At 37.9% G+C, this 15,898-nt stretch overlaps 3 protein-coding genes and 1 long non-coding RNA gene across 4 annotated transcripts in view; 1 reads left to right on the forward strand and 3 right to left on the reverse strand.

The window, feature by feature from the left end:
* LOC148716363 (uncharacterized) overlaps positions 1 to 15,898 on the reverse strand; it is a 37,004-nt gene that overhangs the window by 6,663 nt on the left and 14,443 nt on the right. The gene's annotated exons all lie outside the window — the stretch shown is intronic.
* On the forward strand, positions 6,915 to 8,772 carry LOC148716364 (uncharacterized). The gene has a single exon (XM_088744844.1). The coding sequence runs from the start codon at positions 6,973 to 6,975 to the stop codon at positions 8,503 to 8,505; it is 1,533 nt and encodes a 510-aa protein (XP_088600970.1). The 5' UTR covers positions 6,915 to 6,972; the 3' UTR covers positions 8,506 to 8,772.
* LOC148716365 (uncharacterized) lies at positions 8,683 to 11,905 on the reverse strand. Its single transcript, XM_088744842.1, has one exon. The coding sequence runs from the start codon at positions 11,836 to 11,838 to the stop codon at positions 8,914 to 8,916; it is 2,925 nt and encodes a 974-aa protein (XP_088600968.1). The 5' UTR covers positions 11,839 to 11,905; the 3' UTR covers positions 8,683 to 8,913.
* Positions 13,842 to 14,686, reverse strand: LOC148716366 (uncharacterized). The gene is made up of 2 exons (XR_015995650.1): positions 14,330 to 14,686; positions 13,842 to 14,196 (listed from the first exon to the last, which is right to left on the reverse strand). It is a non-coding gene; the product is annotated as an uncharacterized LOC148716366 (long non-coding RNA).

Below are 15,898 nucleotides of genomic sequence, written 5' to 3' on the forward strand. Positions count from 1 at the left end.
TTGGGTCGCACTGACTTCAAAGGTTCAGTTGTAACGACCACTTTCTTCTTCGTCTACTCTGACTTTTCATTTTATGACTTTGAAACATTAAGAAAATTCCAGTTTAGCGCTTGCCTAGTGGCATTAATGTGGTAGCTGACTTTGATGAATCTCGGCAAAAATCCCTCTAAAACTGACGTACAGCAGAACACGAAAGCAAACTAGTGCGCAGAACAAAAAAAGGAGCAACTACAGAATACAGGTCCACCCTGTCGGCATGCTTTGAAGAACGAGGCAGAAAACAAAAGGATGCATTGTGATTCAATGAGATGTAAATAAGTGGCCCTGTATTGTTCGCGTTCAACTTCTGTAGTTTAGCTAAACCTAGAATAATTGGTATTTGTTGGCAAAATGTACCTCACGTGATACCTCAACTAGTCTGTATTCACAAACGAAATAGGAACCAGTTTCTATTAAAGAAGCCGTTGGCAGGCGGAGCATGTTAAGTTAAGAGACGAAAACTACTCCCCTAAATCACACTTTCCACCTCATTTTCTGTCCCTAAACCCTTGAAAGGACAAGCTACTCGAAATGAAGCGCAAACCATTCAGTTTGGATACGACTTTGAGTTAGATTTCAAACTACAAATCAATTTTCTCTTCTGTTGAAGGAAAAAAAATTTTTGGCCCACTGGGAACTGAATAAGTAATCATCATTATTATTTTTCACTGTGGATAAGAATAAGGAGGGTGTCAAGATACCTCAGACCTTGAAAATTCACAACTCAGACCTAGAAAATCTAAGACCCCTTATTCTTTCTTTGCGCGATTTCAAATTTACTGTGCTCAACGATTTAAAACGTGCAACAAAAGAGGAGATCACATTACATAATTGGCTCTTGTTCGCGAAATGAAATGAAACAATTGTGAAATTTGTCTGTTAATGAATGTGCAGTACTGTTCACAACACAGTGACCGGATACGCGCGTTACCTTTGAAATAATTTAGTCATAACAATATCATGCCACAAAGATTGGATACTTTTAAAATGTATGGCTGACAAAAAACTGCACTAGCAAAAAGTTTGAGGACTATAGATTACGAAGGTCGAGATGGCCTAATGGTGACCACATTGCAAAATATCCAAAAAAAAAAACTCGCTGAAACGTACTTTGTAAGACATTAATTTTCTGAGTTGAAAATGGATTAAACTTTACTTCAAAGATCAGTTATAATTTAGTAGCTCCTGTTTAAATGGCCGTTCCATTCGGATGGAGGACAGCACAAACAGGACGTTGGGACTTAGCAAAGGTTGACAACGAACGATTAACAGCTGGTTACCGCTTAAGAATTACGGTCTTTTTGTCCAAAAGTTTTTTCATCTAAGTTTGTTCGACTAATTGTCAAGTCTTTTCTCGAAGCAAAAAAATAACTTTTAGAAGGTTAGATAAGGTTATATAAAGAACTTGTCAGTGCGAGCCGTTGCCATTTTGGTTCGTTTCCGATATCTTTAGTCACCAATCCTCGTTTACGCATTCAACGTCATGAATTACGATACATACACAGAGAAGATGCTTATTTGGGGTTATTTTTGGCTTAGTTTTATATCTTTATCATGTTGGACTATGTTTTTGGTTGTGTCGGACATTTGGTGGTGTTACACTTCGTCACAAGTTACAAGCCTAATATTCCCATTTCTTTTGCGCGAAATAATTAAACGGCATGTCTTTATTCTTGTCACTAGCTAATAAAATATATTGCGTTACAACTTCATTTAAAACAATGTTGTAACTTTGACGAAAAGACTTGATATTGGACGAATGGACCTAAGATTTTATACGAAAAGACTTAGAAGAAAAGACTCTTGGACGAAAAGACCGCATACCCTTTTGGAACAGCTGAAAACTGCAATAAAATAACGACTGGAAAATTAACTAATACAGACATACCTGTCCATATTGGACATACCTTTTGAATCAGAAATTGAAGTAAAGGCCAAGGTCACGCCAAAATATCCTCTCAAAAATCCGCGAAAGAGCAGTTCACGATGGAACCAGCGTTAACAGACGTGTGATATGGTCAGTTCTGATCACAACAGAAACCTTGATACATATAAAGGCGTGGCTACAAATCTGTGCTTCCGGTGTCGGTAAATGTCATCTTAAGCCGCAATGATTTGCATTATTATAACAAGTTCTATTGTTTTAGCCACAATAAACTTCTTTTCAAACAAGTTTCTGCAGACGCCGTTTATTTTCGGTTCATCTCCTTGACAAAAATTCTTTACATTATTTACTCCATACATCATGTAGACGCTTCTTGTTTGGTCGGAGTTCTCGAAAAATCACTATTCTTCTTCTTTTCATCGTGGATCTCCCAGCGTTAGCCTAGCTATTTGGGAGTACAAGTTCCAAGGATGTATTTTACGCGCGTTTCGCACGGCGCTGCCCCACGTGCAGTCAAGTCAAATTAAAGAAAAACCGATACCAGTGCAATAAGAGGGTCTGAATGGGGGGTCCACTTGTCGGTTTTCGGTTAAAATTCAGTCACTTTGTCTGTAGTCGGTTAACCCCATTCACACCCTCCTTTATGTCACCTCTTTCAATCATAATCCTCTTTACCAAACTTTCGTCCTCTCTCGCTTCTCCTCGTGATTTATGTTTTCTCCTCACTTCCCACTGCTCGCCTTTGTTTTCGGAAGCGTTCATCAACTTCTGCTTGCTTGTACGTGTACCACCTGCCTCCGGCGCCTTAAACAGCACGACGGGTTGACCGGCCCAGTTTGTAATTTCTTGGATAATGTGCACCAAAATGTGAAATAGGGCCTGTTTGAGGTACTCTCGTTAGCAGATCTTAGCAGGCTCATGCAGGTGACGCTAAGGGCTTACTTTATTTTGCGGAACGAAACGAAATGAAACGAGTAAACCCGTACTGTATTTCGCGAAACCAGCTCTTGGAAGACTCTAGTGATACATAACTTATTTCTTCCGATTCTTAAACACTATTCGTAGATACAATTCGATGCAGTGATGATTTGTAAATAAAGAGTTTGAACCAAAAGTTCAAAAGTGCGCCGTTTCGCAAATTATAGATAAGTAAATCTGTAATTTGCGAAACGAGTTCTTTGAAGACTCTAACGATATGTAACGTATTTCTTCCGATTCTATAACACTTTTCGTAGATACAACTCGATGCAGTGATGATTTGTAAATAAAGAGTTTGAGCCAAAAGGTCAGAAGTACGCCGTTTCTCAAATTACAGATATGTAAATCTCGGCTTCTACTATTTTGCGAAACGAAACGAAACGAAACGAAACGAAACGAAATTGTACTATTTTGCGAAACGAAACGAAACGAAACGAAATTTTGCGAAATGGCGTTTTTTCGCCTTTATTTAGCAAATATGTCATCTTCGTCCGAAACAATATGTGTCCACTAATAAAATAATCAATATTTCTAAGAGCCTAATCACCTCATTTTATCAACCATAATAGTACTCGTTTCGCAAAGTAGTAATTTTGACAGAATTACTATTTTGCGAAATGGCGTTTTTTTACCTTTATTTAGCAAATATGTCCTCTTCGTCCGAAACAAAATGTGTCCACTAATAAAATGATCAATATTTCTAAGAACCTGGTCACCTCTCATTTTATTGACCATAATAGAACTCGTTTCGCAAAGTAGTAATTTTGACAAAATTACTATTTTGCGAAATGGCGTTTTTTCGCTTTTATTTAGCAAATATGCCCTCCTCGTCCGAAACAAAATGTTTCCACTAATAAAATGATCAATATTTCTAAGAGCCTAATCACCTCTCATTTTATTGACCAAATAGAACTCGTTTCGCAAAGTAGTAATTTTGACAGAATTACTATTTTGCGAAATGGCGTTTTTCGCCTTTATTTAGCAAATGTGTCCTCTTCCTCCGAAACAAAATGTGTCCACTAATGAAATGATCATTATTTCTAAGAGCCTGGTCACCTCTCATTTTATTGACCATAACAGAACTCGTTTCGCAAAGTAGTAATTTTGACAGAATTACTATTTTGCGAAATGGCGTTTTTTCACCTTTATTTAGCAAATATGTCGTCTTCGTCCCAAACAAAATGTGTGCGCTGATAAAATAATTAAAATTTCTAAGAGCCTGGTCACCTCTCATTTTATTGACCAAAATAGAACTCGTTTCGCAAAGTAGTAATTCTGTCAAAATTACTACTTTGCGAAACGAGTTCTATTTTGGTCAATAAAATGAAAGGTGACCAGGCTCTTAGAAATATTGATCATTTTATTAGTGGACACATTTTGTTTCGGACGGGGAGGGCATATTTCCTAAATAAAGGCGAAAAAACGCCATTTCGCAAAATAGTAATTCTGTCAAAATTACTACTTTGCGAAACGAGTTCTATTTTGGTCAATAAAATGGAAGGTGACCAGGCTCTTAGAAATATTGATCATTTTATTAGTGGACACATTTTGTTTCGGACGAGGAGGACATATATGCTAAATAAAAGCGAAAAAACGCCATTTCGCAAAATAGTAATTCTGTCAAAATTACTACTTTGCGAAACGAGTTCTGTTATGGTCAATAAAATGAGAGGTGTGACCAGGCTCTTAGAAACATTGATCATTTTATTGGTGGAAACATTTTGTTTCGGACGAAGAGGACATATTTGCTGAATAAAGGTGAAAAAACGCCATTTCGCAAAATAGTAATTCTGTCAAAATTACTACTTTGCGAAACGAATTCTACTATGGTCAATAAAATGAGAGGTGACCAGGCTCTTAGAAATATTGATTATAATATTAGTGGAAACATTTTGTTTCGGACGAAGAGGACATATTTGCTAAAAAAAGGCGAAAAAACGCCATTTCGCAAAATAGTAATTCTGTCAAAATTACTACTTTGCGAAACGAGTTCTATTTTGGTCAATAAAATGGAAGGTGACCAGGCTCTTAGAAATATTGATCATTTTATTAGTGGACACATTTTGTTTCGGACGAGGACATATATGCTAAATAAAAGCGAAAAAACGCCATTTCGCAAAATAGTAATTCTGTCAAAATTACTACTTTGCGAAACGAGTTCTGTTATGGTCAATAAAATGAGAGGTGACTAGGCTCTTAGAAACATTGATCATTTTATTGGTGCAAATATTTTGTTTCGGACGAAGAGGACATATTTGCTGAATAAAGGTGAAAAAACGCCATTTCGCAAAATAGTAATTCTGTCAAAATTACTACTTTGCGAAACGAATTCTACTATGGTCAATAAAATGAGAGGTGACCAGGCTCTTAGAAATATTGATTATAATATTAGTGGAAACATTTTGTTTCGGACGAAGAGGACATATTTGCTAAATAAAGGCGAAAAAACGCCATTTCGCAAAATTTCGTTTCGTTTCGCAAAATAGTACAATTTCGTTTCGTTTCGTTTCGTTTCGCAAAATAGTATAAGCCGTAAATCTCTAATTTGCGAAACGAGTTCTTTGAAGACTCTAACGATATGTAACTTATTTCTTCCTATTCTATAACACTTTTCGTAGATACAACTCGATGCAGTGATGATTTGTAAATAAAGAGTTTGAGTCAAAAGGTCAGAAGTGCGCCGTTTCGCAAATTACAGATATGTAAATCTTTAATTTGCGAAACGAGCTCTTTTAAGGCTCAAATAGCATTTGGTTAGTACCAGATGAAAACCAGGTCAAAATTGGAATTCTGCCCTTTGACATTGCTGTAGCATGTGTCACAAACCTTGCGCGTACCGCCTAGTATGTATGTTTGTACATTTATTTTGGCTCAAACTCTATGTTCAAAATTCATCACTGCGTCGATTTTTATCTACGAAAAGGGTTATAGAATCGGAAGACATAAGTTACATATCGTTAGAGTCTTCAAAGAGCTCGTTACGCAAATTACACTTCTCACCTTTTGACTCAAACTCTTTATTAACAAATCATCACTGCATGGAGTTGTATCTACGAAAAGTGTCAGAGAATCGGAAGACAAGTTACATATCGTTAGAGTCTTCAAAGAGCTCGTTTCGCAAATTAGAGATTTACATATCTGTAATTTGCGAAACGGCGTACTTCTGACCTTTTGGTTCAAACTCTTTATTTACAAATCATCATTGCATGGAGTTGTATCTACGAAAAGTGTTATAGAATCGGAAGAAATAAGTTACATATCATTAGAGTCTTCAAAGAGCTCGTTTCGCAAATTACAGATTTACATATCTGTAATTTGCGAAACGGCGCACTTCTGACCTTTTGGCTCAAACTCTTTATTTACAAATCATCACTGCATCGAGTTGTATCTACGAATAGTGTTTAATTAACGACGTTCAGCCACAGCTCCAAACTTAGACTAGCGTAAGAGCAAGCCATAGTTGCGAGAGCTTTTCTTCGTCCACGAATACATTTTAGACCTCGAGTAACACTAACTGAAGAGAGGTTGCATGGGGTCATACGCGTGGGAATTTCTCGTGGCGTTAAAAGACAAAAGGAAGTTGGCAGAAGGAAGCCGTCCAGAAGAATTTCAAGAATTTCTTTTTAGACCAGGTGTCCAAAACACCACCATCCTCCTATGAAATGCATTAGAGGTCAGAAAGCTTTCTCAGTGTTTCATGCAGATTGGGAAAATATCAGTTTACCTTGCGGTCAAGGTCAACTTTCCATAATTTGGAAAGTACAAATGTGATTGGCTAGGATTGGGAAAGGAATATTAATTTCGGTGGCGCGGGCGTTTCTGGCGTTTCCAATTTCTAATAAATGTAAGATTCAGAGCAGCAAAAGTAAGGTTTAGTCAAATTTTAGAATACTCCGTGCACTGCATAATCTTAGCGAAGGAAATCAAAGAAGGAAACGGTTACTCTGGGTCGTATTCTTGGTTTTCCCCCACGTGACCTATACCTTGACAACGGTTGCTACGCCGCCATATTGGTGTCGTATTATTCAAACATTTCGCGTGTTATCAAAGCTTTAGAAATATTCTTCATCATGGTTCATTGTATTATGGTTGATTGTTTTCATAATAGTGGAAAGACTAAAGGTATAGGGTTTTATAGGATTCCAGTTGTAGTCACTAACCAAGGAGAAAAAGCAGAAGAGCTAAGCAGAGAACGAAGAGAAAGATGGATCGCCGCCATTAGCCGCGACGACATCACTTCGAAGGATGTCCTCAGTAATGAAAGAGTCTGTGGACGACATTTCGTGTCAGGACAATCTGCAAAACCCTGGGATAAGTACAACGTCGACTGGGTTCCTACTTTGAATCTCGGGAAGACAAAATATCAACAGGAAAACCACGACATTAAAGAGGCAAGAGCTAAACGAGCGAAGGAACGCCGCAAAAGATCACTCGAGCGTCAAGAACGCGAGGCAGCTGAGAAACGAAAGAAAATCGATGTCAGTGGCCTTCCCGTCCGTGATGTGGATTTCAGTGATCCTAAAGAAGGATCATCCAAGGAAATTGATTCTTCTGAGGATATTTTTGATCACGATTGCGCATTTCAAGACCACACTTGCTCAACTCTCGTTGACAGTTCAACTCAAACCCAAGTTGATGTATCTGAAGTTATGACTCAAACCGAAGAGTTTGAATACCTTTTCAAAGAATCCTATAAGCCAATTGATCGAGATTTTTTTGATTCTGATGAAAAAGTTCGCTTTTATTCTGGACTGCCTTCAATGGATATCTTAATGACCGTCCTTGACTTTGTGTCACCCCACATCAAACGAAGAACCCAAAAACTTAGCCTTTTCCAGGAAATGATTATCGTGTTGATGAAACTGAGACTGAATATGCCTTATCAAGACTTAGCCTATCGTTTTCAAGTATCTGTGACAACAATATCAAGAATATTTTCATCATGGTTACCAGTGATGGATCAGCATTTGTCCCCACTAATTTACTGGCCTGAAAGACACCAGCTATGGAAGACAATGCCTCTTTGTTTCCAACAAGCCTTTGGAACCAAAGTCACTGTTGTTATTGACTGTTTTGAGATTTTTATTGATAAGCCTACAAACTTGTTAGCTCGAGCTCAGACATTTTCATCCTACAAGCATCACAATACTCTCAAAGTACTGATTGGTATTTCTCCCCAAGGAGCTATTTCCTTTGTGTCAGAGGCATGGGGAGGACGTACCTCTGATAAGTTCTTGACAGAAAACTGTGGCATTCTTGAAAAACTTTTGCCAGGTGACATGGTTATGGCAGACCGGGGTTTCACAATCACAGAAAGTGTTGCTCTCAAACAGGCAAGACTTGTAATACCAGCCTACACGAAAGGGAGGGAACAGCTGGATCCTATTGATGTGGAAAAAACAAGAGCTCTAGCAAGTGTACGGATACATGTTGAGAGGGTGATTGGTTTGCTGCGTCGCAAGTATACTATTCTTCAAAGCACACTTCCCACTGATTTCTTGAACAATGACAATGGACAGGATGAAGTACCAATTATTGACAGAATTATTAAAGTATGTTCAGCTCTTGTAAACCTGTGTCCACCCATTGTACCATTTGATTAGCTCCATACTTCATACAGTACTATTATAGTCATATATTGTAGCTAATGAAATGATATGATGGGGTGGAGAATCTGTGTATAATTTAAGAAATATTATAACCCCATGAAAAGAGAGCAAGTGACTGGGAATGAGCACTGTGTAACATTAATAATTTAAGAAAATATACTTCCATTACAAGAAGGATCGACAACAATGACAACATTTTATTTGTGCTGTGTATATATATTTACAAAAATTATATGAATTAAAATATAAATTATGTTTTCAGGGGGCAGTAAGGACTGTTTATTGAGCACAGCTGCTTAAAATAGCTTGAGTTCATTATTCTTCTTGGATTTTTTTTTTAACGACTGCTACTCTTGAGATTAGCATGAAACAACAAAACAACATTTTTAGTGTTAAATGTATTCAAAAATGTGGAAAAACTTTGATTTCACCAGCTCTCAAACATTGAAGTAAATGTGGTCTCATTCTTGGGATGTCAAACATAAAATCTGAAGGGTTGAGTTCAAACACAAGGCATGTTGCAAATGCTACAGCAAAAACGCCACAGTCACTGCCATTCATTTGTTGCTGCACTGGTACAACTTCAATGCCAACAAAGTTATCTGGTAGCAGATCTTTAACTTGCTGCTCAACTTCATCATCAATAATGTCATTGTACAGACTGTCGTACAAATTAACACATCCTGATGTGCAACCAATAGAACTAATGCACACCCAATGTGAATTACCCGTATGTAAGATTTGAACAAAGTCACTGGTCATAATGTCAAAGTTCCTTACTCTTCCAAGAGTTGGTCTTTGAAAACCCTCAACGAGAGGATTTACTTTCTTGATGCATATTTGTGCTGCCTGTATTATTTTGCAATCCAACCAGCCATCAGGAGATGAGATTATGTCATAGTCATGCTCATCTAGATCTCCAAAAGATGCAATTCTGTTAGCTACACCTTTAGTCACACAGATTATTTCTAAGTCCTCATCACTTTCATATTCATCTCCAGTACAGTATTTATTTGACTCATTTTCATGTAGATCTTCAAAAGATTCAGAAGCTGTTCTGCTTTCAGTCACACAGGGTATTTCTATGTCCTTGTCACTTTCATATTCAGTTCCAGACACAACTGAAGCTGATGGATTATTGACAGTACATGTAGTAGTGGTGGTATAAGAAGAACATGTGGTAGGAATAGTTAATGAAGACTTGTCTGCAGGTTTTTTCTTCACTTTGCAATTTTTGCAGACCCAATATAGCTTGCTGTTATTGGGCATCCTCTTGTAGTTTAGACATTTCAGATGGAAAAATTTCCCACTCTGACATTGATTATGAAATTTCAGCAGCTTTTCCCCTACAACAGGTTTAGCTTTGCAAACACAAATGGACTGTAATTTCATTGCTTCATCGAAATCAGGGTTCTTTTGATAATCAGGCTTGATCTTAGTAACTCTCTTGGCTTTCTTACATTCTGGAAGTAACTGGCAGCTTGGACAGTACCATACTTTGGGTAAGGGATCAGATATCCCTAAACATGAGAGGTGAAACTCAATGAATGGGCACTTGGGGTTTTGACAAGGCACTGTGCTTTCTTCTGGTTTGGGTTTTCTGCAGTAGCAAACAGGCTTTATATCACCTGCTGGTACAGGTGCAGCAATTTCATGCTTCCTGGTGTACCATCTTCCTAAGATTTCAGGTAGGATACAAGATCTCCACACTTTGGTGAGTTTTGGAAGAACTGATTCCCAGTGTGAAATGTCCTTGTAAATTCTCTCCAATAAAAACCTTGTTTGATTGTTATTGTCAAAAGAGCACACAACAAAGTCACAATACTGAGAGTCTGTGATAAACAACTGTTGCTGTACTTGAAAAAAGTACTGGTGATTTCTCTTGAGCTGTACCTTTCCATTGACGTTTTCAAGACATGAATTCTTCTTTTCCACATAACTTTCAAGGTCACAGTTTTCAATGTTGTAAGGGCATTTGACTTCTCCACAACCATTCCCACAGCATGAACATGATACCAAAAAATCTGGAGTAGCATTTATCCAGGGGTGCTGTTTATCCACTATCATACCACATTGTTCAACTTTCAGATCTCTGTGAGTCTCTAGCATAGTCTTGGTATAAGCATTCACTGCAGCACTCTCATTCTTACGGCCATGACTGATTGCTTTAGTAGTAACTTTGAACAGATCAGGATATGAGATGGACTTAATTAAGGATTGTGATGGCATAGCAGGGTTAGTATGAGCTACTGCCCAACTCAGAGATGCACCAATGCGCCCAGCTCTGTGCCTGAAAAATGCATTTCCTTTAGCCTGTTCCCTGGTGTCTTGCTCAATTAATTCTACCTGTGATTCTGAAATAGTCAGATCAATATTTTCACACTTTTCTAGGAGTTCTGGATATGACAAGTCAAAATTACATGGATCAAAAAGGTCAGAAATGGTTGGGATTCTTCTACTTTTCATGATAAACTGTTCAGAATAGGGTTCAATCAAGCTTAAGGCAACAGGTTTGAACTTGCACTCATTTATTTTGGCAAGGAAATGTTTAAGCTCAGTTCCTCCAGATGTAACCCGTTCTGTCGAGACCTTAGCTTTCTTTGTAGTGCAAGGTGCTGATAAGGAAGGTAGAGAGTTTTCTGATAGTCCCTCAATACAGGCATCTAAGTTATCTTTCAACTTTTTCGCCGACTTGAAGTTGATATCTTTGACCCTAGCATAAGGAACCTCACTCACATATGTCGGTAACAACCACGTGCACTTTACTTGCGTACATGCCAGCGTTTCATTAATTCTCGTTGAAGCTTCGATATGAAATAAAATACTTGCAATATGTGAGCAAGTCTCAGCTAGTCCAGCTTTACAACCAAGGCAGTGGGCTGATAACACGGTTCCCTCCTTATTAGAAATAATCCAAACTGCAAATGGTCGCTCATTCATTCGTTGAGAATGTCTCACCTTTCCGATCACCACGAATTTTTCACCTATGACTTTGCCTTCAACACTGGAAATAAAACCCGACACCATCTGATTGTAGGCCTCCAAGCTTTTGAAAGCTTTGAACTGTTTCTTTGTGTAATAACTCGTATCGATAACCAAATAGCACAGGAGATCTGTAGCTTCTATGGGTGGTAAACATTGTGGATCTAACTTTGCGTAGATCAATGTAGCGGGATCGATCCCCACGAGTGATATTTTTTCTAAATACCTTTGTTTAACATGTGGCTCTAGTCTTTTAACATAGTCGCTTAAAGGTATATTGCAAATATCTTCCTTTTTTTCTTCCTTTTTGATGTTTTCAGAAATTTTGTCCAAATCACGCGACATACTTTTAAAGAATCATGCACCAAAACACTGCATTTTGACATATGCTAATAAGCGTTTGCGACACCAATATGGCGGACGCCTAATTTGCATTTGCTGTGAGGTCACGTGAAAACCAAGAATAGGGTCACGTTTTAATCGTGTACGGTCACTCAAGCGTCACCTTTTAGTCGCTTGCGGTGTTTTGTCAGCACAGTTTATTACACAACTGCAAATAAAACAATGGTAAAGGAATGTTGTTTTCGATTGAAACCGCCAGCGGGTGGGCAAAGGCAACATCAGTATTTAAATGAAACTGTCTATTTAGTGCGAAATAATTTGGTTGAAAAGAGTAAAAAAGTAAGATAAAATACTTCTAAAAGTAAGATAAAATGTAACTCGCCCTATTTAGCGTTCATTTTACCAATCCATGTTTTTCTAATCCATGTTTTACTAATCCATGTTTTACTAATCCAATCCATCTTTTACTAATCCAATCCATGTTTTACGAATGCAATCCAGTCCATGTTTTACTAGATGCCGTTAAAATTGACTGAAATACAGCACTTTTATAAGAACACATTTTTATTAGGTTTTCAATCAGATTATACGATTTTTTCTGATGTCTATGCAATTGCAGTTTTGTGTACGCTTTCTCATCGCTTCTTCTTTCAGGATAGGTAAATTCTCTGAACTTAAAAGATGGGCGCTTTGAAATGCTATCACAGATTCGTAAGCATGTTACTGTAAACGGGTTAATAGTGGCGGGGTTAAAATTTCGCGCACATACGATGTACTGTATATTGGCGATGTTTTGATTACGCGCAACCGTTGTTGTAACAAAACGCGAGGTCTATGGCCGACCATTGAATTTGCACTTCGAACTTTTGTCACTTCTAATTATAGTTCGCCACCTCTTTCGCCCGAATCCCCTTTTAAGAGCTACAAGTCAAACATAGTCCAAACGATTATTATGAATTGCGCTGTTTTGAAAATTCGCATTGGTGATGCTATTAGCAAACAAAAAAGAAACCAAAAGCATGTAATGGCAATCATTAACTCTCGAGATTTAATTTATAAACTCTCTACAGAAGCTATTTAGATGACGATCAAGATACTCCACGAGCTCTCGACACTGATTTCAGGGTTCGAATAATTATCCATCGAATGTGTCGAAGGTAAGTCTTATAAGTTGAGTAAAAATGACTCAGTATCAACTATTAAAGTTAAAATTATTTCTCGCGCAACTGGTGTGAGCGTAAAACTGTAGCTTACCTGAGAAAGATGTAAAACTTCGAAGCAACACGTCAGCATGAAGACCTCAAACACACTGCTTAATTTTGGCGGTTAGATCCAGTTTTCTCACGGTACGCTCTGGGAAAGATTTCACGCTGGACTGGAGGTCGAGTTCTCCCCATCCGGGCTTTTATCATTAGGTCAAGTAATCAACAGAGTATTCGAAACATGTGGTTAGAGGGAGGGGGGGGGAAGTACTCTATTTTTGCCCCTCCGGGGTGGGCTGAAACTCGCCACTTGTAATGTTACTTATAAACAATTATTCGCCTCAGGCTCGTGAATATTGGTTTATTCGATGAATAGAACGAAGAAAAACAGCTAGACGACCTGGAAATTTCTTCATTTATTGAAGAAAATAGAAACAGCAACACGACAACGCGCCAATTCCGTTCCGCTTCGCATACTTCTGTCACGCACTCCCCGTAAATAAATATCCGCAAAATTCGCCCGCACTGAAATAACAGTTTGGCGTGTTGGATAATAAATAACTTATTAGACGATTCGTTGTGTAGTATCGCTGAGTATTTTTACTCGTTATTTGTATTTTGACTCGTCCTACGGGCTCGTCAAAATACGGCACAGCTCGTAAAAAATACTCAGCGATACTACACAACAAAACGTCTAATAAGATATATATATTCCCCGAGACGAAGACGAGGGGAATATTCACCGATATTCACGAGCCTGAGGCGAATAATTATTTTAGTATAATTACTCAGGTGATTATAGAATTATAAAGCAAAGGAATGTTAAATTTTATTTGTCATTGTCACGCGTCAGTGAACAACTGAGCGAGAGCCGCTCGCACGGACAACAGACTATTCTTGTACTGTCGGGGGTGGATGTAAAATATACTGGATTTTCCCGAAAACACAACACACTTTTTCCACACACACACGTTTTTCCAAGATGGCTGCCTCTCGCAACCCACAATGCCTTGCGCTTAACTAAACACTACAATTCTCTTGTAAAAAGTCCCGTCTTTCCTCCTGACTGAAACGTAAAATTTTGACAAACATTTATTCATCTCGTTGACCTCCATTGCCTCAAAGTCAGTGGTAAATTCGGTTTGTTGTTGAAACCATTCTGTTAAGTAAATAAAGTGTTGCGAAAATTTAATGTAGTTGTTTTGATCATTCATGCATGTCGACATAAGCAAAATTTTCACGGGAATTTAAATGGTTTTTTTGTTACGTTTAGCACAATTTTCACACCTTACCTTTCAAGAGTGTCATTCCAAACTTTGTGGCGAGTTTGGTATTCCTCGGAATGGCATTTTCTTTCATTAAATTAATTTCCTCTTCAGACACATCGACAAAGCGCGAGGCGGCCATTTTGAAACTATAATCACCTCGCCGGGGATGATTATAGCGGAATATGACGCCATTCTCGTCCAATAAGAGCGCGAGAATTTCTATAATCACCTGCGTAATTATACTAAAAGATGATTGCTTCACTTTACAAAGCAACAAAGCATTAAGAGTTAAATCCGTGGTAAGTACGATCTTTCACCATTCATTATACTCTAAAGATGACTGCTTCACTTTATAAAGCAACAAAGCATTAAGAGTTAAATCCGTGGTAAGTACGATCTTTCACCATTCCTAAAGGAAATTATCAATCTTACAACGTATATTTCGACGCCTTTATAATTAGAGCTGTCCTTACAAAGAATATTTGTTTATGAATTGATTAATATAAGAATTATTATTATTGCCATATTATTATTACTATTGCCATATTATTATTGGCACGGAGGAACATGGCTCTTCATAAATTAGCTTAATTATTTCATTTTATATTACAAGGATAAGGTATGTTTTGCGGAGTAGGAATTATAGGGCATTTAACTTGGTAGTTCTGCCATGTCGACTAAATTCGTTTTATTAATTAATGTCGAGAAGACTGTATAAACAATCAAAACGCCTGTGTAAATTTAATGCAACAGACTTGTTTATTCCGTGAGAGGTTGCACAACTGTGAAACGCACTCTCTGCGTTTACGCTCGGCGTTAGTTACCCATAGCAAAACAACATTCAGTACGACGGAACCCGTAAGATTGTTGGCGTCCCCAATGCAAAGGAAATGGGTAAATATGGCCATTCGAAACTGAAATTGTTTTGATGAAAACGTTCAGCATATGATCAGCCATTCTTCATTCTTCCCATGAGATATCCGTTTGCTCGCGTCAAATGAGAAGCTTTTAAAAGTGTTTTCAGTGTCGGTAACAGTGCGGTATATCTGTTTTATTCGATATGTTTATCTACTGCGTTTAGTTTATGCAGAAGATAAGGAGCGATCCATGTTAGGTTTCCTTAATCTTGAACTTAAAGTGCACCTAAACCCAAAAATGTTTTTTTTCTTCACGAAATAAGCGTATTTTTTGTAGTATTTCTGTACAAATTTTTTTTATTTGCTCAAATCTGCAATTTTCTGTGCCCAGTTAAAATACGGAAAATCGGCCGCCATCTTGCCCCACATTCGAGTTTAAAGAGGAATGGCTCTAGCGGGTAATGTGACGTCAAATCGAGAACACGAAAATCTGCATTTCACACTTTTTCACTTGTTTGGGAAGGTTGTAGTCGATATTGTCCGAAAATATGCCGACTAAGTGTGTTGTAGGAGAATGTAGCAACGTGCGAAATTTGCAAGAGGGTATCGCGCTTCATACATTCCTCATACAACACACCCAGTCGGCATATTTCGGACAATATCGACGACAACCTTCCCAAACAAGTGAAAATGTGTAAAATGCAGAGCTTCGTGTTCTCGATTTGACATCACATTA

This window comes from Stylophora pistillata, chromosome 14, assembly GCF_964205215.1.
Source record: "Stylophora pistillata chromosome 14, jaStyPist1.2, whole genome shotgun sequence".
In the NCBI taxonomy this organism is placed as follows: Eukaryota; Metazoa; Cnidaria; class Anthozoa; order Scleractinia; family Pocilloporidae; genus Stylophora; species Stylophora pistillata.

Excerpts from the sequence above, each read along its gene's own strand:
- LOC148716364 (XM_088744844.1), top strand. The coding sequence starts at position 6,973 with ATGGTTCATTGTATTATGGTTGATTGTTTTCATAATAGTGGAAAGACT.
- LOC148716365 (XM_088744842.1), bottom strand. The coding sequence starts at position 11,838 with ATGTCGCGTGATTTGGACAAAATTTCTGAAAACATCAAAAAGGAAGAA.